Source organism: Schistocerca serialis, chromosome 6 (genome assembly GCF_023864345.2).
Source record: "Schistocerca serialis cubense isolate TAMUIC-IGC-003099 chromosome 6, iqSchSeri2.2, whole genome shotgun sequence".
In the NCBI taxonomy this organism is placed as follows: Eukaryota; Metazoa; Arthropoda; class Insecta; order Orthoptera; family Acrididae; genus Schistocerca; species Schistocerca serialis.
Genome location: NC_064643.1, coordinates 291,529,960 through 291,553,891, shown reverse-complemented (window position 1 = coordinate 291,553,891; position 23,932 = coordinate 291,529,960). Strand labels below are relative to the sequence as shown.

The following is a 23,932-nucleotide window of genomic DNA, read 5'->3' as shown; positions in this document are numbered from 1 at the left end:
AAGCTGATGAGGTGCTTTACAACGTGAGGCACCATGAATACAAAAATAGATTAAGAAGATTGAAGACCTGACCTAACCTAACATAACCCTTTTCTGTAGAAATGAATCGGATTGTTACAGTGAGCCTGTCTTCTGAAGATGTAGCAGTTCTTAAGTGAATATTGTGCTTTGTGATATGAGGATACACCTCACAGAGCACATACAGAAATGTATGCTCATCCATTCTTAAGTAATTGATGTACAACTTGACGTCTTCCACTGTAAGCCACCTAACAAGTTTTGTTGAATGCTTTTATCGTGTCGTCGTAAAACCCACGGCTTCACCCAGATTAGATTAATTTTTTCGTTCCATAGATCCGTGCTGAGAAGATCCTCGTGGATGTGGAACATGTCAATCTTTTTAAGCTGAAATAACAATACTAATAGTATGAATAAATACGTCATTTGTTTCTATTAAAAATTTCGTCAATGGAGTAGAAGGAGTTGACCACTAGTAAGTCTTCCAGGTTTCTTTTAAACTGATCTTTATTTGTAACTAAAATTTTTATGTTTGCTGGCAAATTATTTAAGATGAGTGTTCCTGAGTAGTGGACCCTTTTTTGAACTAAAGTAAGTGCTTTGAAGTCCTTGTGCAAATCATTTTTGTTCCTGGTTTTGTATGTATGAACTGAGTTGTTTGTTGGAAAAAGAGATATATTATTTAGGACAAATTTCACTAAGGAGTAAATATACTGAGAGACAGTAGTTAGTATACCCAGTTCTTTGAAGAGGTTTCTGCAGGACGTCCGTGAATTTACTCCACAAATAATACGTATTACACGCTTTTGGACTCTGAAAACTTTTGTTTGACTTTAAGATTTACCCTCAAAATATTATACCATAGGACATTATGGAATGAAAGTAGGCAAAGTATGCAAGCTTTTTCATTTTTATAATGCCTATGTCTGCTAACACTCGAATTGCAAATACAGATTTGTTAAGGCGTTTCTGCAGTTGTGGTGTGCTCCTCCCAACTGAATTTGTTATCAAGTTGTAATCCCAGGAATTTAAGACTGTCAACCTTGTATGTATGGTTCCTTTTTTTTCCCCCACTTCTTTTCCGCATGTGCACATGATGCAATTGCGGTACGTGCAACTGCTGCGGTTAAAACAAGTTGTTGTCAGCCATCTTGAACTTTGACGAAAAATTTGATGACAGTGTAATACCACAGTCTAATGTTAGACTGTGGTAATACCCCTTCTAGCACTACGTCAAAGATCTTTGTCAAATATATTTGACGGAATATTTGATCACATCTTTGATCAAATCTTTGACAAGGAAATTTGATAAGTGTAATACCGCACTACTTATGAGTGATCTTGCTATTGGCCGACTACATCACGTGTTCTATGCTGTCGTGATCTGGCGAGATCACGTGACATGAGCTATGACTGGCTTACAAAAGCATGTCGCAATCTCGATTTCAATGCTTTCGAAAGTAACATGCGGTATTTGGTGGAATTCGAAGTTATACCTTCATAACACGAAACTATGCAGCATACATGTTGCTGCACATCAGAGATCTTTCCATAACGCATTTTCCCCCATTAGTTTCGTTTTCTAAAATGCTGGGAAATTCTACGTCTCCATATAAAACCATAAACATTCAAAGTACTGATAAATTTTACAGTGCCAAGGAAAAGTATACTATCACTTAACACGGGAAGAGTGTATTTTCACCCGGGAGAAAGTGTATTTTCAACCGGGAAAAACCCGGGAATTTTTTTTCCTTGTCCATGTATACAACCTGTAAAAGTGTAGCAATAATCATTATCTGGCAGGCATACTTTATACATTTTCAAATCAACTCTTGCTCTCTTTTAAGGACTGTATTGCACATACAACAGTCCACCCCAAAACTTCATCAAACTTACATCAACACTAATATTTTTCCAGTTTTATACTCTCTGAAATTTTTCAATAAGATGAGTGATAACTGGTCTATTTATCGTGCTGGGTATCTGCAAAATAAGTTGCAAAATGTAGATACCTTGAAATAGTTTTTGATATTCTAGGAAGCATGGACTTACCAAAGATAGGAGTCTTAATTATTTCTGTCTTCAACCAATAATTTTGTAAAGAAGGGTTTCTTAATTGGGACATAAGAATACAAAGTGCAAAGTGAGCATTAACCTGTCTAATGCCACAGGAAAGTAGTGCTCTTGCTCAAATATTCTTTTCTACTTTGTTATTGCCAATACCTCAGGGCATACACTAGCTGCCAAAAAATTTGTTTCTTGACTATAGACTCCCAAAAACGTACCATAAACAACATGTCTGCTACTTGCATTTTTGTTGGGCTTTAGCCTGAGGATCCACAGATACTAGGATCCATGTTATCTTCATTGCTGTTGTCGCTAATGTGAGAGCTACACCAAACATTGTACCAATTCCACTTGTCAGTAGTTGTCAGTGAACTTGTTTCTAGCACCTCTATGTCACCTTAAGTGTTAGGCATACATCCTCTCCATAATCTCCCTTTAGTGGCAAAGTTTTTTCTACATGTGAACAATTGTTTTAAGGTGTATCACACTCAATTAAACTATGTCTGAATATATCTCATATTATAAGGTTCATGTGTAATAAAATATCCACTGTAAAATAGCATATAGTATGTTATTAGAGACACTGTCAAAAGTTGTCAAAAACAAGTGTATGTCTGTGTGATGATATTAATAAAAAAATTATATGCCAATGGGTTAATATTCATTACAGAACAATAGTCATCTGTGTGTCACAAGAAAAAAGGCCCATTTCCAATGTAAAAAATTGCTCTTAATGCAGCTAATGAATCTTCAGTTCTTAAAACTAGGTATTCAGATAATCTGTAGGATTAGCTAATGAGCTATGTTTTCAATTTCCCTATGAATTTGTAGAAAGGCTCAATTTCTTGCTGTGGTGTTTGATGAGAACTTACTGAAGTGCTTTGTAAGAAAATACAAAACTCCATTCTGAATTTTTTTTTACTGTAAATGTTGTTGTTGTTGTTGTGGTCTTCAGTCCTGAGACTGGTTTGATGCAGCTCTCCATGCTACTCTATCCTGTGCAAGCTTTTTCATCTCCCAGTACCTACTGCAACCTACATCCTTCTGAATCTGCTTAGTGTATTCATCTCTTGGTCTCCCTCTACGATTTTTACCCTCCACGCTGCCCTCCAATACTAAATTGGTGATCCCTTGATGCCTCAGAACATGTCCTACCAACCGATCCCTTCTTCTGGTCAAGTTGTGCCACAAACTTCTCTTCTCCCCAATCCTATTCAATACTTCCTCATTAGTTATGTGATCTACCCATCTAATCTTCAACATTCTTCTGTAGCACCACATTTCGAAAGCTTCTATTCTCTTCTTGTCCAAACTATTTATCGTCCATGTTTCACTTCCATACATGGCTACACTCCATACGAATACTTTCAGAAATGACTTCCTGACACTTAAATCAATACTGGATGTTAACAAATTTCTCTTCTTCAGAAACGCTTTCCTTGCCATTGCCAGCCTACATTTTATATCCTCTCTACTTCGACCATCATCAGTTATTTTGCTCCCCAAATAGCAAAACTCCTTTACTACTTTAAGTGCCTCATTTCCTAATCTAATTCCCTCAGCATCACCCGACTTAATTAGACTACATTCCATTATCCTTGTTTTGCTTTTGTTGATGTTCATCTTATATCCTCCTTTCAAGACACTGTCCATTCCATTCAACTGCTCTTGCAAGTCCTTTGCTGTCTCTGACAGAATTACAATGTCATCGGCGAACCTCAAGGTTTTTATTTCTTCTCCATGAATTTTAATACCTACTCCGAATTTTTCTTTTGTTTCCTTTACTGCTTGCTCAATATACAGATTGAACAATATCGGGGAGAGGCTACAACCCTGTCTTACTCCCTTCCCAACCACTGCTTCCCTTTCATGTCCCTCGACTCTCATAACTGCCATCTGGTTTCTGTACAAGTTGTAAATAGCCTTTCGCTCCCTGTATTTTACCCCTGCCACCTTTAGAATGTGAAAGAGAGTATTCCAGTCAACATTGTCAAAAGCTTTCTCTAAGTCTACAAATGCTAGAAACGTAGGTTTGCCTTTCCTTAATCTTTCTTCTAAGATAAGTCGTAAGGTCAGTATTGCTTCACGTGTTCCAGTGTTTCTACGGAATCCAAACTGATCTTCCCCGAGGTTGGCTTCTACTAGTTTTTCCATTCGTCTGTAAAGAATTCGTGTTAGTATTTTGCAGCTGTGACTTATTAAGCTGATAGTTTGGTAATTTTCACATCTGTCAACACCTGCCTTCTTTGGGATTGGAATTATTATATTCTTCTTGAAGTCTGAGGGTATTTCGCCTGTTTCATACATCTTGCTCACCAGATGGTAGAGTTTTGTCAGGACTGGCTCTCCCACGGCCGTCAGTAGTTCCAAAGGAATATTGTCTACTCCGGGGGCCTTGTTTCGACTCAGGTCTTTCAGTGCTCTGTCAAACTCTCCACGCAGTATCATATCTCCCATTTCATCTTCATCTACATCCTCTTCCATTTCCATAATATTGTCCTCAAGTACATCGCCCTTGTATAGACCCTCTATATACTCCTTCCACCTTTCTGCTTTCCCTTCTTTGCTTAGAACTGGGTTTCCATCTGAGCTCTTGATATTCATACAAGTTGTTCTCTTATCTCCAAAGGTCTCTTTAATTTTCCTGTAGGCGGTATCTATCTTACCCCTAGTGAGATAGGCCTCTACATCCTTACATTTGTCCTCTAGCCATCCCTGCTTAGCCATTTTGCACTTCCTGTCGATCTCATTTTTGAGACGTTTGTATTCCTTTTTGCCTGTTTCACTTACTGCATTTTTATATTTTCTCCTTTCATCAATTAAATTCAATATTTCTTCTGTTACCCAAGGATTTCTACTAGCCCTCGTCTTTTTACCTACTTGACCCTCTGCTGCCTTCACTACTTCATCCCTCAAAGCTACCCATTCTTCTTCTACTGTATTTATTTCCCCCATTCCTGTCAATTGCTCCCTTATGCTCTCCCTGAATCTCTGTACAACCTCTGGTTCTTTTAGTTTATCCAGGTCCCATCTCCTTAAATTCCCACCTTTTTGCAGTTTCTTCAGTTTTAATCTACAGGTCATAACCAATAGATTGTGGTCAGAGTCCACATCTGCCCCTGGAAATGTCTTACAATTTAAAACCTGGTTCCTAAATCTCTGTCTTACCATTATATAATCTATCTGAAACCTTTTAGTATCTCCAGGGTTCTTCCATGTATACAACCTTCTTTCATGATTCTTAAACCAAGTGTTAGTTATGATTATGTTGTGCTCTGTGCAAAATTCGACCAGGCGGCTTCCTCTTTCATTTCTGTCCCCCAGTCCATATTCACCTACAATGTTTCCTTCTCTCCCTTTTCCTACACTCGAATTCCAGTCACCCATGACTATTAAATTTTCGTCTCCCTTCACAATCTGAATAATTTCTTTTATTTCATCATACATTTCTTCAATTTCTTCGTCATCTGCAGAGCTAGTTGGCATATAAACTTGTACTACTGTAGTAGGCGTGGGCTTCGTATCTATCTTGGCCACAATAATGCGTTCACTATGCTGTTTGTAGTAGCTTACCCGCATTCCTATTTTCCTATTCATTATTAAACCTACTCCTGCATTACCCCTATTTGATTTTGTGTTTATAACCCTGTAGTCACCTGACCAGAAGTCTTGTTCCTCCTGCCACCGAACTTCACGAATTCCCACTATATCTAACTTCAACCTATCCATTTCCCTTTTTAAATTTTCTAACCTACCTGCCCGATTAAGGGATCTGACATTCCACGCTCCGATCCGTAGAACGCCAGTTTTCTTTCTCCTGATAACGACATCCTCTTGAGTAGTCCCCGCCCGGAGATCCGAATGGGGGACTATTTTACCTCCGGAATATTTTACCCAAGAGGACGCCATCATCATGTAATCATACAGTAAAGCTGCATGCCCTCGGGAAAAATTACGGCTGTAGTTTCCCCTTGCTTTCAGCCGTTCGCAGTACCAGCACAGCAAGGCCGTTTTGGTTATTGTTACAAGGCCAGATCAGTCAATCATCCAGACTGCTGCCCTTGCAACTACTGAAAAGGCTGCTGCCCCTCTTCAGGAACCACACGTTTGTCTGGCCTCTCAACAGATACCCCTCCGTTGTGGTTGCACCTACGGTACGGCTATCTGTATCGCTGAGGCACGCAAGCCTCCCCACCAACGGCAAGGTCCATGGTTCATGGGGGGGGGGTACTGTAAATGCTTTTATAATAAAAGCATACTGTAAATGCTTTTATTATAATTCAGTTGAAATTGGGCTCTATTACTATCAGTAACAAACTGCATAGAGTCAATACACTAGGAAGTAAATGTGAGAATTCTGAGGATCTTTGAAGGAGTATCAGCAAGATGTTCATTTTGCTTTATACCTTATTCCACTGGCTACTTTTGCTGAATATACACTTTTTGTACTTTTGTTGCATCTCTCCCAATGGATAATTGTTAGATAATGGGAAGTGAAAATACACAAAATAAGACTGAAATTTAGTCTTCAGTTTAAAAATTCAAGAGAGACGTCTAATTGCTGAACTGAACTTCTTTTTTTATGTGTTTCTCACATTGTTATACAGCTGCACCACAAGTACTTTTACTAATGTGTTTCATTTATTGGGGGGCTGACCACAGTGTGCCAAACTGCATGGAAGCCCAATGTGCAGGCCACGATTCAGTCTGTGTTGGCTTTGCTTGGTCCTTCTCAGAAGTACCCAATATAGAGTGACATTTCATTTAGTATTGCAGTGTGGCATTTCTGATCACCTTGATTCTCTTCAGTTAGGCAGAATTGTGGTGTCAATGCTGTTTACCCTTTGCTATATGTCTGTGGTATGAAAGACATTCATTGATTCAGTGGCTGTTTACACAAAGCAGTTTCCTAATAATGAATGAGAGTCACAGAAGAGAGGGATGAGACTTTTCAATATCTGTTATGGTGTCACATGATTGATGAGTACCACAAATTTGCTATGAAACAATGTTACAACACCATGTTGAAAGAATTTAAAGATTTAGTTAACAATGAAAGAGTAAAAAATTACAATGATCAACAGACAAGATTCATTATCCTGCACATCGAGAAGGAATTTGTGGCATGGAGCATGTGAAGCAACTGGTGCTACAAACACTAAAATTTCTGAAGTTGCATACAGTATCCCACTGTCAGCTGCAACTATTTTCGATAGGCTGAGCAAAGAATATGGAGACTTTATTTAGTACTGCAAAGTACACTGGTTAAATAAGGGGGCATGAATGGAATGATTTTTTTATTTAAAACTCACCGTTGTTGAATTTTGTGAAGAAGAAAGGATTACAGGAATGAATATTAGAAGATCCAGAATGGACTGCAGACCTCGCATTTTAAGTGTCCTGTACTGTCCACAGCAAGACACTGCAAGTTGAGAAACTACTTATTTAGGATTTGATGGGGATGCATTTAAAAAGAAAATCACATTGAAGAAGGAAAAAATTCTAAAAAAAAACCTGTTCAGGTCCCTAAGGTCAATGGTATTAAAGAAAATGTGATGTCTGAAGAACTCATTTTGATCTTGATGGAATTACAAGGATAGTTTTCTAAATGTTTGGAAGACAATACCAATCTTACACTTGTTTCTAAGACCATTTTCCCTTTCAGTTGGAAGTGTTCCTATGCATGTGCAGATGGAACTGATTGATCTGTAGTGTAATTCCCATTTTAAAGACAAATCCTTTTATGTTACGTCTGTTCAGGCATCTTGAGTGTAGAGTTTTCGCATCTCCGTAATGAAGTTGTAAAAGTACTACAATATTTCAGTCAGTGTATGTGTGTGAAGATCTTTTTTTGGATTAGGAAGCTGTGTAAGTCAGGATCACATGGCAACCTGAATGCAAAAATCTGTGAAATTGTCCGCATCTGTCCTTATGCCGACAGTTTGTACTGGATACAAATTATGTTATTGTCTCCAGTGCATCAAAAATTAAATAATACTGACAATTTGTTTCCTTTGTGACCTTTGTTGTTGAGAAATATGACACCAAGTTGTATGCAGTGTGACTGCATTGCCATCTAAATATGGCGCATTTCCCTCCTCAAGCTCGGACAGCATATCATGGCATGGTAATGAGAGGAATTGCGCTATGGCATGCAACCTAGGGTGGAGCTCATGAGCTGAATTCTAGCCCATCCCTTACTTAGTGTTTCCCTTACTTAGTATATTTCTGGTTTTTTATTTGTATGGAATTCCTTAACATGAGATTTTGTGAAATGTGAAACAATTGTGGGACTGTTAAGCTATCTTATGCACTGTCTGTGAAGGTTGTGTTTGGGCCCTTTCATCTTCAACAGATAATACAGTTTAAAAAAGGCTTTAGAGTCAATGGACGATCAATCATACAGATTATGAATAGGAACAGACCCAAAACCAAGCCTACACATTTCATGTTCTCTATTGTAAGTTCAGTTTTATTCCTGTCTCATGGTTAGGCAATATGATACTCACCCTTCTATTATGAAGATTAGATTCCATCCCTGCAGGAAGGTTGCCATAACATGTTAGTTTCCCAAGCAGAATTTAATGGCCCATACAATATGAGCCTCAGTAAGATCACCATTATAACAAAAGATTAGTTTTTGTTGTTTACCTACCCAGAACTTCATTTGTAAGAGCATATATATTTTGTTCAACAAGTCTGGAATACTATTGCAAAATGTAGTCTACGATACTAGAGGTCTCATTGACCTAGGCACTTTGTGCATTATCCAGTTAGAGCCCATATACTATATGGTGTTTACTACGGGCATGCTTTGTGATCATTTCCCAGTCACTTAAACATATTGCCACCACAGCGATACGCCCTGAGACATCCAGCATCAACAACAGCTTCATTCAGTTTGTGTTCAGCACTACAGTAACATGACACGTAAAGATATAAAACACTGTAATAGAATCAGCATAGCGGCTTTACTTTCAGCAGGTCATACACAGCAAGATGTTGCTGACTGGTTACATATCCCTCAAAGTGGTGTGTCTAGGTGTGGAGGAAGTACAGAGAAATGGGAAATATGAACAACGGACTTTGCAGTATTTATACTCGTATGACAACCAACATCAATACAGGATCATTTCCTCCAACTGTCGGTTCACAGGCACCCAACATGAACTGACAGAAAGATTGGAAATGTCTTCTCCTGGGCAACAGGGGTTTGTATCTCAGACAAAACAGTGCATAGAAGATTGCATCATGATGGTCTTCATTACTGAACACCAATGAGAAGTTTTGCACTGAACCAGTGGAACCGATGCAATTGAAGGACCTGGGCTCTTGCACATCAACATTGGACCATTGCAGGATGGAGTAATGTCATGTTTGCAGCTGGACACTAGAAGTGTTAGGGTTTGCAGAAGCACTTGATGACACCAAGAACACCAACACATTCAGGAAGGTCACCCATTTGCAGCCTGGAAGTGTAATGTTATGGGCGGCAATAATGATGAGATGGCTGACCCCTCTAATTACCGTCTATGGCAGTTTGACTGGTCCCTGATGCCTCTAAGAAGAACTACAAGTGACTGTAAAACCCTACAGAAGTGAAGTCAGTGACAACTTCATCCTAGTTGATGACAATGCAAGGCTGCATCACACTCTTCAAAGATGCAAACTGAATGTATTGGCTAGCACAGTCCCCAGACTTGAATGCAATTGAGCATGCATGCAACATGTTGAAGGTGGCCAGTGCACAGTGTCTGAATCCCCCTGACAGTCTTCAGAACCTCACTGAAGCTGCCACTGAGGAGTGGGAGCTCATACCCCAAGATAAACTTGATAGTTTTATCTAGAGCATGCCTTGCAGATTGGAAGAACTCATCCATGTGCGGGCAGGACACACTCACTACTAACGACTGATAATCATCATCATGAGATGAAGATTTTCACTGTTTTCTTTTTTTTCCAGGATGTACACTTAGAAGAGAGATTGATTTGTTTTGTAATAATTTTTTGTAACCAACCAAAACCATTCTTGTTTTCAGTAGGAATTGTGTTCATTTTGTTAATAAGTTATTGTTCTAATGGATGTACTATAAGAAGTCATTGTAGTAAAGTCTGTGATATTCCACACTTTAATTGAGGTGTGTACGTTCCTCTGTGCATTATCCTTTACAGAATGAAAACTCAGAGGCTGTTAGCAAGTTATGTTCTTAAGAATGAGTCGAACTTTATTGTAGGCCACTTATGTAAATTTTCTTGAAAATAATGGGAGAAATAAAATGGACCTCCAGTTAAAGATGAGCTTTAATAGATGGATATCACTTCAGTATATTTAAGTCTGTCAGGCAAGATCCCTTGAATCATGGACTTATTAATTGTTTTATTATAATGTCAGCACCAGACTTTAGTATCATATTCACTAAAATAAAAATTACTTCTTAATGATAATGACATTTGTAATATGATTAGGAGATATTTTTATTTTGTTTCTTAGTGTATTTTGCTGTTTATTAATAAGTGAAATGCATGCTGCCATTACTAGAATATCATTATTGAAATTGGTGGTCAATATTTTCAGTATACTGCCATTTCTACCAAGACTATTATCTTGGAATTAATTTCATTTGCTTCATCATCTTTATTTGTTTGTTGTTTGGTAATAATACATGTTTTGTTGTTTTAGACAATTGACTTTAAGCATTTGCAATACTTGTGGCAATGAAGTTCTAACTGTTGACTACAGATTGTCCTTTGAATTCGGTAGAGATTTCGCTTCCTCACACAATACGCTTTAATCCCATATGATATACAACCCCCATTGTTGTACGACAAAAAGTATTGAAGGACTATGATTAAGAAAAAGTAAAACTTTTCATCAGTACTGACTCTTTTGTAAACCTCTTTCCATAAGTTTTCTCTAGATACCATTATCGAGTCACTGGTTATGTTTTTGTTACACAATGTTTTTCATTTATGATCTGGTCATAACTGCCCAGGCAATTTTTTATTTTCTTTTTATCATCAGATACTCCACCTGTATAGGATGGACAAAAATATGGAAACACCAAAAACAACACATTACCATGCCTAATATGTTGTATGAAAACTGTTGGCATTCAAAGCAGCTTCCAGTCATCTCAAATGGATTATGCAGTCCTGTATAGAATTTTATACCATTCTTCCCATAAAATAGTTGCAAATTTTGGTAACAATTATGGAGGTGCACAGGAATCATGCACCCTTCTCTACAAAGTAGATCACAAAGTCTCAATAATATTATGATCTAGTGACTACAGTGGCCAGGGGAGATGCAAAAATTCATCCTCATACTCACAAAACCTGTTCTGAATGATGAGCTGTGTGAGCAGGGACCTGCCATCTTGGAAAACAGCACCACCATTGGAGAACAAACATCGTACCATAGGATACCATAGGATGGACTTAATCGGCCAAAATGGTCACATAATCCTTGGCAGTAATGCGACTTTGCAGAGTAATCATGGGGTCTGTGAAGCACCATGATATGGCAGCCCAAATCATCACTGAACCCCCTCTCCTGTTTTTACTCATGTTTTACTCCAGAACATAAATTCGGCCAGAAGTTGGAAACAATGTGACACTAGACTCATCTGAGCAAATGACATTCTTCTACTGCTCAGTAGTCCAGGTTTTGTGGCTTCAGCATCCTGTTTTCCTGTTACAAGCATTTGCGTCATTGATGAGTGGTTTTGGAATGCCGGCACACCTTGAAATTCCCTATTCCTGGAGCTCCAGTCCATTTGTTTGGTGGTGGCAGGATTTGCAAGTGCGACACTCAGTTCTGCAGTGCCTTTTCAGCTGTTGTCCTCTTATTTTTCATCACAGTCCTCTTGAATGACCATCTGCCACTGTCACTCAACACACACTTTTGTCTGCTTTGTGATGTGTGGAATGGTGTTCTTCTGCTTTCCCTGTATGTGGTATAAATCTTAGATACAGTGCCTCTTGAAACACCAAACACTTCAGCTATCTCAGTTACAGAAGCACCCACCATACAAGCATCGAGAATGGGTCCATGTTTGAATTTACTTAGCTCTGATATAATGTAGTCACAATTGCACAGAACACTGTTCTGGCTATGATTGACATTTAAAAAATGCTGAGGACATTGCACAGGTGCTGTTCATGGTCAAATACAGCGGTAAAGCCTGTAGGATTGTGTAGAATCTGCTTTTATGTACAAGCATGCACTGTTTCCAATTTTTGTCCTATCTCTGTAAAAATGGTTTTGTACGTGTGGATCAAAGAACAAGTTGTCAATGACTGTTACCCTATGCCTTTCAATTCTCTTTGGTAGTTTCATTGTGGGAAATAGTCCAAAGGTGGGCATAACAATTCTAGGAGATCTTAATCAGCACTACCAAATAGAAAATAGCTGCAGATAATGAGAGTATAACATTGCTATTACTCTCCCACACTAATGACCTTTTTTAATTTTTTTTCTGCTGTCATTTCGAAACCTATCAGTACTACTAGCTTGTGTTTCTCCAAATCTACTGTTGTAACAAAGAAATTAAAAAAAGTATGTTCAGCCCAATATACACTAAACAATTTTTGTGTATATTGCAACACTTCCTCTTTCCTAGTTCTATTGTAACACAGCATTAAATCATGTCCGTTAGAGGTATCTCTTCAATTTCAGTGATTTTCAACAGATGTTTACATAAATATAAATAACTACTGATACTGCATTTACCGTATCACTTTTCTTATTTGGGATTAGAAGTTTGTCCATTTTATTTCTTGTCTTAATATGTTTTGATGAGAGATACTCCAACGGTGTTTGTTCAGATCCACAGATTTATCCAAGCTGTAGTATTTTACTTTGCTAGTATCCTTTTCAAGGGTAACTATATTTGTCCAACAGTTCTGTCTTTTGAATTATATAGTACAAAATCGTTCTGTTCTCTGGTGTAAAATAATAACACTCAAGTATTTTAAAACATTGTTTTTAATTTATGTTACAAATTGGCAGTGTTTTCAGACAATATACATTACAAAGTAAGGAGTCTTAAACATTATACTATCATTTACACACATACAGAAACTTACTGATCTTCACATCACATAACACCCAATTTCACTCTTTGGAAATAAAAAAAGGAGTGTAAATGTTTAAAATTATTTCTCAATAAAACATTCTTGGCAGTTATTACATCTTACATCATCCGCTTCTAATACTAGTAATATTACACCACATTACTTACACATGGTTGTGAAAGCATTTATAATTTTAATGCAAAAGAGCTGTAAAAATAAAGTTACAAATATACACTGATTGTCAGTATAATACATTTAAACACTTATCAGTGGTTGGTTACAGTGATGATCCATCAAGAGAAGTATGTAAACTTAAAACAAATGTTTATATATGGGTTAAGAAAAACTGAAATGCAAATGAACAAAAACTTTTGTATGACTTTTCCACTGACACTTGCACATGAAATACAGAACATTGTCACAGAATTTCTGAAAATGAAAAAAATAATTATTGTCAGTAAGATATTCCATTGAAAAAAAGAAATAAAAGAAGGCAGATCATTTGTAGAATTATTTAAATTACACCATCAACATCTTAACAAACAATAAATGCATCATTTGTTCAACTTTCATTGACAATAACAGATGAGTTGACTAGAGCATCTTTTATTGACACAGTATCAAGGCAGAACCTGATGCATCTTTACCTCAGCAAATTTGTATAATATATGATACTATGGCAGTTTAGTATAACATTCAGCTTTCGCAAATTTAATTCTGTTTAGGAAAAAGGTTTTAATTTACAACACAAGAAACTTCAACTAACATAAATATATAACTTAATAACACATTTCATTATGAGTTAAATTACATTGAGTCTGAAGTGCCAGTCCTCTTTTCTTGAGGAAGGAGATGGGAGTGAGATGGGAGAAAAGGACATATATACTACAGTAAAGTGATATAGCACCAATAATTTTTTTCCACCAACACATATAAACACGATGCAGTGAGAGACATCTTACAAGAAGCACAGAAAAGTTCTTTCTTTGAATGCTTCACTATGTATTTCATACAGTTTGTTACACCTCTTAACAGCCTATGTGGTGGACATATTCCAAGTATGGAAGTATAACACATCACTACATTAAGGAACACATCACAACTTTCAGCAGAATTCTTTTCTGTAGATGAACACATGATATCCCATGAAACCCCTTGAAGGAGCCATGGAAACAGAGAAGTGAGAACAACACAATGAGTGCAAACTGTTTACACATGCTGCTCTACGTATTCTTGATGCAGACCTGGCACCGACTCACTCTTGTCCTCAAGGTGCCTGCCTTGAGAGTCTGGCTCTGGGGCACGCGGAACTGGTTGGCATCTTCAATTGTCGCCAACCAGAAGCTGAATTTGTTGGCAAAGTAGTGGCAGGTGCCCCTAGCTCCATTACATTCAATGAAGGGTGTTGCACGGAAATCTTCCAAGCATGAACCTGGACTTGCTAACGATTGTCCACCGCCTTCAGCCCCAGCTGCAGTGTGCTGTCAATGTGGTTTCAGATTAGTACCATGGTTATTGTTATGGTATCCTTAAGCAAGATTTAAGTAAATAAATTCTTATTGCTTTAACAAAAAGTAAACAGATCTTAGAAAATCCTATAAATGAAAAACACACATGTCTTTTATTAGACTGCAATAATCTGTCAGTCTGGGAAGTGCTTACTTATCATATTACTAACAAACTGGTACAACTAAAAATCATGGATTCCATGAAATTCTGTGTTAAAGCTTCAGTTAAATTCTTTCAAGCATGATCTAGTTACCAAAGTTTTCATGTCGGGTACTCTTTCTTCATAACACACCATCTTCAGATATACTTCTCATGCAAATTTCATGTCACATACATTTGAAGCTCACCCCTTTGTGATGTAAAAGGCAAGGAGTAAAATGTCGAAGTTATTTCTTCCCTCATACAAAGAAACTTTTACTACGTATTACCTCACATCTTTCCATTAAATACCACAGGATGTTCAAGCAATGTCCTAAACTTTGTTGATTATGCCTGTGTAAACATACCACTGCTAAATGTCTGCTCACCTTATTAAAAACTTATATTACAGCTAAACCACAGTAAATACATAATATTATGACAAGGATGATTTGTAAGATCATTATATATCCACATGCTGTAATTTATCCAGGATTTTCCTCATATTTTCACACAACCTACACTGAAAATGTGTTCTTAAATGACATCTCCTTATTATGAATCAAAGTATAGCTTTTTGTTAAATGATCTATTTCTGATAGATTCAGTACCTTTCAAACATAAACATATGAACTGACAAGCCCATTACCAGCACTATTACCTTGGCTGGAAATCATGTGATCAGTTGAATGTTGAGAGGAAATGGGCTGAGAGAAATACTTGTAATTTTTTTTTAAGATGAATCCACTGAACAAGTCTTCTACTATGAGTACTCTCACGCTAAAATTAACATCATTATTGTGCTTCATACCTTCTAATACTCCAGGTGGGTTTCAATGTCTTTCAATTAGCAATAATCAAGTGCAGATTAATTTTTAGTTTTTTTGTATTCAAGGGCAGCTGACAATATACTTACCACACCTCAGTCTTATCAGTGCTTTCTCAGAATACAAAACATCCAAAAAGAGTTCATAATTATAACTTACATATTCTGTCAGGCCATTACTATAACTGTGAACAAAAATTAGCATAGTATATGACTCTTTAGACATCTGATATTATATCTTTGTCTGATGAACAGCTATCACCCAAAATAATGCATTTTAGCTCAACTGTCAAGAAATCTTTAGTCCAGTCACTTATCGAGCAAAATATCTCATAGGTTTTCCACAGCAATGTATTTGACCTCACTGGAAAACAACTAAATATTGTCGCAAACCATTTGTGATAGCATCATAGAATAAAACTGTTCAGACTTTTGCAGCCTCCTCTTGTACCTTAGTGGTCATCTTGACAGCTTTGGCCGATGATTGTTAAGTGTTTTTATGGCATTTTGGGTGATAGCTGTTCATCAGACAAAGATATAATATCAGATGTCTAAAGAGTCATATACTATGCTTTGTCAAAGATTCATGCTCCATTGCTGGAAGTGAATGTTTAACAAATAATCTTTTCAGTTTTTCTGTAATTGTTGTCAGTTCTTGAACTCAATATTACAATATAGTGTGGCTGAGATATACCTGTTCTTACTGTATCATAATGCCATTTGTCTAGTAAAGCACTTTTACTTTGTCTCCATTCTTTATTCTTCTAAGTTTTGAGGATATTACCAAAGGTTATATTTGTTTTGGCACCTCCTCTCTTGTCTCACAAAATACCCCCCCCCCCCCCCCCACCCACCCACCCACCCACTCCACTAACCTACCTCCTCCCACAGTAGCAGATATCTGCGTAGACTAAAAGACATCAAAATCTTGCACGATTATCCAAGCTGTACCACCAATCAGTCATCTGCCTATCCTCATTTCTGTTTGTTTTTCCATCATGAATTTTCTATTTTTGTGATGTATCTGTCTTCTGTGTTAGCATAAAAATCCATATGCTCATCAACCACTCCACTACCTAATAAGGTATATCGGACTGTGTTAACCTTACCTTCTTTAAATTCATAACAAATTAACAAATTTATTCCCTTCATTTATAATAACAGCAATATTTCTAACTTTTATAATTAGCAACATGTTTTAAGCAAATAAAAGGTGCTTGTGAGGTACAGTGTCCATTCCTGTTGAGTAAACCCTTAAATAAGAGTATTACTTTTACAGATGAATTCAGAATGTACTGTTACTGGGAAAACAACATATTGACTGACAGTACAATTGTGCTCTTAAAGACAAATCTCTAGACCAGAATATATCTGGCCAGGAAATTTTCTCTGTCTCTCTTTGGGTTTTTCTACCTTTCGTTTCCTTTCCTTTCCTCTGTCTACTATGATTCACATTTTAATTTTTTTGTATTTTATTTGATTCTCTGCTCAGTCACTTGATATTTAACAAGCTACAAATCATTTTCTGATTATAATAACTTAAAAACTGCCGACAACACTTACCATGACAAAACTGTATCCTATCCAGAGTCCAGACCAACCAAATGGACATTCTGGTACTGTGTCAGATTGACTGTGGACAGCTATTATATTTGCTGGAGCTTCACAGACAACACACCTGTATGGACAAGAAATGATAATAAACAGCAATAAAAACAAAATAATAGGTGTTTTAAGTGTTTACTACCTTATAAAAATATCTGTGCAATTCTTATTTGCTATTTCTATTGTGGATAGAAGTCCCAAATTCTTACTGACCTTGAAATGAACTGCCGAATAGCACTCTCTTCTACAGGCATCATTGGTATGGCCTCATTTGTAGATAGCCAGTAAGACTTATCATTGCGACTGGCATAGTTACACACATCATTAAAATCACAGAACAAAAATGGCATTGTGCTGAATTTCTTCACACAGGATCCAGCAAAACCTTTTGAAGGAAAAAGTTACATTAAATGAAATTTTTAGGAATCTGAAAATATTTGTGGCAATGCTAATCTCATTTCAAACTGCGATTTAGGGAATACAAATGATTCACAAATAAGTTGATTTATAGATTTTTGTCCATGATGGTTTTGTGAAATCCATTAAATTGAAGGTAAGCAGCCAAGAAAATTCCAGAAGAGATAGAATTTGCATGGCTGCATGCACAAAATATAATTCATACACCTTGAAAACCTGAAAATTCACTTGGTATTGTACATTAGAATGTTTTCCTTATTTTGAAGGCACGTTTTCTGTTTAGGGTAGGATGGGAAACAACAGCACAAGATGCTTATTCTCTTCATGGGTGTGCTGCCGGACATGATTGTCTTCACTACACGATATTTCGGCGATCCATCTGGCCGCCATCTTCAGGTGCGATTGCTGAGTACACGATCATGCCAGAACTGAATGAACATCAGAAACAGTGGCTCCTTTATACCCTGGGTCCATGCCATTGTGTCTGCATGCGAAGGGGAAGAGCTGCCCCCTGCGAAGCGAAGAAATGCAGCGCCACTGGCAGTAGAAACTGGAGAAAGTGATAAATCGCAAATTAAGATGTACACAATCCGAGTAACGAGAAGCCAGAGCAATAATTTGTATCTCTTTAAATGACATGTTATGTCCCTCATTGAGACAATGTTTGATGACAGCAGAGTTTTCAGGTTGGAGCAAACGTATGTGGTGATGATGTTCCACACATTGGTCATGAACAGCGTGAATAGTCTGCCAATATAGGCCTTTCCACAATGACAAGGAATTTTATAAACTCCAGGCTTTCTCAATCCCATATCATCTTTAACAGATTCAAACAGGGCTCTAGCCTTGGCCAAAGACAAAAGAACACTTTTGATATCATATTAACTGAGAATTCTAGAAATTTTTGAAGAAATCTTCCAGCAAAGGGTAGAAAGGAATTGATTTACTAGTGTCCAGCACTGCTTCACCTGATGGTCCAAACTGAAAAGCGTGATTAATTTGATGATTGATATATCCTTTGAGCTTGAAGACAGCCTTAAGATGATCCAATTCCAGTGTCAAATTTTTGGAATCAGAGATGGCATAAGCCCTCTTGACCAATGTACGTAGAACTCCCATGCACTGATGTGGTGGACGACAACTAGCAGAATGACGATAGCGGTCTGTATGTGTGGGTTTATAGTATACGCCATGTCCCAAGGTAGTATTTTCTTTTTTGTGTACTAGAACACCCAAAAATGGTAATTTGCCATCTTTTTCAGTTTCCATTGAAAATTTGATGTGTGGATGAAGACAGTTAAAATGATCTACAAACCGATTAAGAGCTTCCATTCCATGTGGCCAAACAATGAAAATATTATCCATTTTTTGGAGAAAAACATGTAGGTTGAAGAGAAGATATCTTCAAAATCTTCCATAAAAAGATTGGTGACAACAGGGGAAAGAGGACTCCCCATAACCACACCATCAGTTTGTTCAAAAAATATGTTGACGATAACACGAGGTGACACAGCTCAGTAGTTTTATCATCCAAAAGTTGACAAATTAACAAGGACTCTTCTGAAGGTACCTGGATGAAAAGACAAACCACATCAAAACTAATTAAAAGGTCAGATGTTCCACTGCATAAAGCTTCAACCATTGAATGAAATCAGCTGAGATGGATAAATGATGTTCACATTTCCAAATGTAAGGGCTGAGGATGGAAGTAAGATATTTAGCTAAATTATAAGTAGGAGTGCCCAAATTACTAACGATAGGACGAATAGGAGTTCCAGTTTTATGCACCTTTGGTAAACCATACAACCTGGGCAGTACTGCCGACCCTGGATGAAGGTTTTTGATGGCATCCTTTGGCAGGCTGCTCTTCTTAATAAGTGAAAAGGTCTTGTGGAACATCAGTGTCACATACGTTTGCTCCAGCCTGAAAAATCTTCCGTTGCCAAACATTGTCTCAGAGAAGGGCACAACATGTCGTTTAAAGATATGCAAATTATTGTTCTGGCTTCTAATTACCGTGATAGTGTGCTCAGGGAATCCATCAAAATTCAATTATCTGATGACATTATTAATAGAGATAAAGATTTTTCTTTAAGCAAGATACGGAACCCTATTTTATCTGATATAAAACAACAACGGTCTGGTTTTTGACCTGCTGCATTTTAATTTGCGATTTAACACTTTCACCAGTTTCTACTGATGGTGGTGCTGCATCTCTTTACTTCACAGGGGGCAACTCTTCCACTTCTCGTGCAGGTGCAGTGGTCTGGATCCAGGGTATAAAGAAGCCACCATTTCTGATGTTAATTCAGTTCCGGCATGATTGTGTACTCAGCAATCGCACCTGAAGATGGCGGCCAGATGGATCGCCAAAATATTGTGTAGTGAAGATGATCATATCCGGCAGCATACCCATGAAGAGCATAAACATGTAAGATGCTGGGAAAATCTACAGACTCACAACAGCACACGATAGTTACTTGAAAGCAAGATTGGTAGGGCAGTTCTCAGATGCATCAGCATTTATTTGGGTGCTGAAATATTTTTGAGAATCAGCTTCCATACAGCCAAAGCCACTGAAGAAAAGAGAGTTCAACTCATACTTTTATCACATGACATCCCAAAAGCCAATGGATCACGGTTATAAAATGTGTGCAATTTTCTTGACTTTTGAAAAGCATTTTACTGAGTGTGACACCAGCACTTAAGTCTAATCATACAGGGGGATTGGATTGAGGATTTTAAGGTAGGGAGGACTCAGCATGTTACCTTAAAATGAGAGTCATCAACAGATGTAGGAGTACTGTCCTCAGCTGAGAAGAATGCGCATGACAGGAATGTGGCGGTCACTCGCTGTCGGCATTGTTATATGCCCTAGACATGATAGTAAGTGCTGGTCTAAAAAAGTTTTCATGATTGCAATTACATCAGCATTGTAACTGTATCTGGAAGAGGTTCAAGCAATGTACGTATTTTGAATTATCTCACTTCTTCAATGCAATGATACTTCCAAAATAATGTTGTTAAAATTGTCCATTTGCATGTATAAGCACTACACATGCTGTTTGAGTAATTATTAACTCTGGTACTGTCTATGCAACTACTGAAATGTATTTTTTCATTAGGACATATTTTTCATTTTATTCATTAGAAACAGCAGCAAGAATAGGATCTTCTTGATCATAACTTGCTTTCAGTGTGGATGTGATGTCTGCATGCACATTTCATTAGAATTTTCCTTTTTCTCACTGGTGCTCTATTTAAAAAATAAAAGACACAGGCAGACCATAAACAGAAAACAATGAAATGCAACAAGGGTGACAATGAAGTTGCCTGGTAAAGCAATATTCTCAATAGCCATGTGGTAGAAGGAAACTGGGGGAAGAACTGCCCCCCGTTCCCCACCTCAACCCTCACAGCCATTTCTCTTAACTGCCTACTGTAACCTTAGGTGTGTCCAAGGCATGTGTGTTGGGACCATTACTATTCTTGTTGTGTATTAATGACCAGGTAGACAATATTAATACCAACCTCAGACTTTTCGAACATGATACAGTGATCAGTGATGAAGGTGCACATACATACAGTCAAATCTTAGTAAGCTTACAAAGTAGTACAAAGGATGACAACTTGCCTTAAAAGTTCAGAAATTGAAAACTGTGCACTTCACTAAAGGCAGAAACATAGTATTCTTTGACTACAGTATCAATGAGACACCATTAGAAACAATCAGCCCATACAAGTACTTGGGTGTAACAATGTATAGGGATATTAAGTGGAATAGTCACATTTTCTCAGTCACAGTTAAAACTGGTGACAGACTTTCATTCAGTGGTAGTACAGTGGGAAAATTCAATCAATCTACAAAGGAGAGTGTTTACAAAACTCCCATGCAACATATCCTAGAATATTGCTCAAGTGTTTGGGATCCAAACCAAACCGGATTGACAGAGGATATTGAACACATACAAAGGAGGGCACTGTGAATAGTCACAAGATTCTTTGATGCATGGAAGAGTGTCACAGACATGCTGAAGAATACTTACAAGGATTTGAGATGCTAGTGTGAGGAATCTAGGAATATGCAACAGCATAGCACTCTTATGGGACTCACAAAGTCAAGACGACACTAACTACAGTATGGACAGAGGAATTTATGCAGTCATTCTTCCCACACTTCATATGTGAATGGAACAAGAAGAAATCATGACAAAGGGGTACAGTGGGAAGTACTCTCTGCCATGCTCTTCATAAAGATTTACAATGGATATAAAAACAGATGAAGAGGCAAATTGTGTTAAAAACATATCAAGCTAGTCAAAGACACAAAAAGTGCATGAGTTAACTAAATATTAGTGTTATTAAACTAGTGATAAATATTTACCAAGATCTTGGTGATGTGCTTTTTCATTTCCTTCAATATACAGAAGACTGTAACCATCCCACAGCTTGACATGTCCAGGCTCACATTGTGGAATCTGGGTTGTCTGACTATGCCTCACCAACAGAATACCAGTCAGGTAATCAGGCTGTTGTTCACAAGGCAATCCAGCATCACCTTTTGGTCCGGGATCTCCACGTTCTCCCTGTAGAAGATGTCACAATCATAACATACATTGATATTTTTATCCTTAATTGGTTAGCTGATAATACAGGCTACATGCAAAGTTCTTTTTCTGTAAAATAAGCTTAATAGTTATGTTTTTAGACACTGGTGGATTGAAACTGTGTTTCTACTACCACACATGTAGTTAAAAATGTGAATGACTGACAGAGGATATCTTTTATTGTGGCACATTCTCCTTATTTGAGTCATGCATGGAGCCTACATAGAAGACAATATATTTTTGTGCATCCAATATTTTAACAAAATCTTGGAGTCCATACATGAGCCATATGTTATATCTCTGTATTCTATTAAATTCATTGCAGAAATATGATTATATCATTCTGATCAGAAAGTTTCAGGATGTAACTAACATCTTTCTTTTAATGTAATTCAGGACTAAATTATTTGAACAAAAGTAACAATTTGTGTTGTTCTGTCTGAGATTCTCTTAGTTTATTTAATATAGATCCACTCCAAGCAATACTGCAGGATATATTCAGTGAATAATTCATTTGAAATTTCTGTTTCACAAAGAAGCTGCAATTTCATAATACACCAAAAATGAACAAAAGCCCATCATTTGAATTACCTAAAATACAGCTTACATTTACATTCCGATTCATAACAGGTTGCATTTTTATTCCCAGATATGTATAAACCCATTACCAGTTTGATTTGTGAGTCACCAAAACTCAAGCTCTACAATTTCCAACCTATTTTTTATCCGTAAATTACAGTTTAAAATTATTCTGTAGTTATGTTAACAATTTCTTCAAGGCTAGACTGAAATCTTCAGAATGTCAAATTGAAAGTAATTTATAAAATACTACTTTAGTCTAACATATTGTCAAGGATATCTATATTAATAAAGAGCATGGATAATAACGATATTATTACCAAGCCATAAATGCAAATTACAAAACAACTATTGTTACGTCACATTTCCTTAAGACACATCTCATGGTAATTGGCTATTATTCTTCTCTCTGGATAATAATCTGCACTCTGAAAACTCATCAGTTCAGTCACAAGTCTATTTAGACAAATATCTCTCAGAGACTACAGCAAAATGAAATGATTGCATGGCACTGATGGCCACAGGTTTGGATGCCAAGTTGCAAGTCTTTTCAGTTGACATCACATTGAGTGACTTGCATGTTGATGATCATGACATGATGATGAGGACAACCCAACATCCAGTTCCGAGTGAAGAAAATCTCTGACTCACCCGGGAATCAAAACTGGCCCATTGCTTTGCAGTCACACACACTGACCACTCAGCTAAGGAGATGGACAGAGACTGCAATGATAAGTTATTACCTTATTGCTTACACAGATTGTCATTTTATGTTTCTTTGTGATGTTTAGGTTATGCGGCATTCTTCAGAATTGTTAAAAATAAGAAGGTTTGGCTGCCAAGTTGCAAGTCTTCTCAGTTGACATCACATTGAGTGACTTGCATGTTGATGATCATGACATGATGATGAGGACAACCCAACATCCAGTTCCGAGTGAAGAAAATCTCTGACTCACCCGGGAATCCAAACTGGCCCATTGCATTGCAGTCACACACACTGACCACTCAGCTAAGGAGATGGACAGAGACTGCAATGATAAGTTATTACCTTATTGCTTACACAGATTGTCATTTTATGTTTCTTTGTGAT

At 37.3% G+C, this 23,932-nt stretch overlaps 1 protein-coding gene across 1 annotated transcript in view; it reads right to left on the bottom strand.

Moving 5' to 3' along the window:
* Window positions 1–13,054: 13,054 nt before the first annotated feature.
* LOC126484414 (collagen alpha-2(IV) chain) overlaps window positions 13,055–23,932 on the bottom strand; it is a 277,927-nt gene continuing 267,049 nt past the window's right edge. The window contains exons 28-31 of the mRNA XM_050107923.1: window positions 22,041–22,242; window positions 17,453–17,624; window positions 17,198–17,312; window positions 13,055–14,642 (exon numbers count right to left, since the gene is read on the bottom strand). Of these exons, the coding sequence (XP_049963880.1) occupies window positions 14,385–14,642; window positions 17,198–17,312; window positions 17,453–17,624; window positions 22,041–22,242 (747 nt within the window). The 3' untranslated portion in view covers window positions 13,055–14,384. The remainder of the gene's footprint in view (window positions 14,643–17,197; window positions 17,313–17,452; window positions 17,625–22,040; window positions 22,243–23,932) is intronic.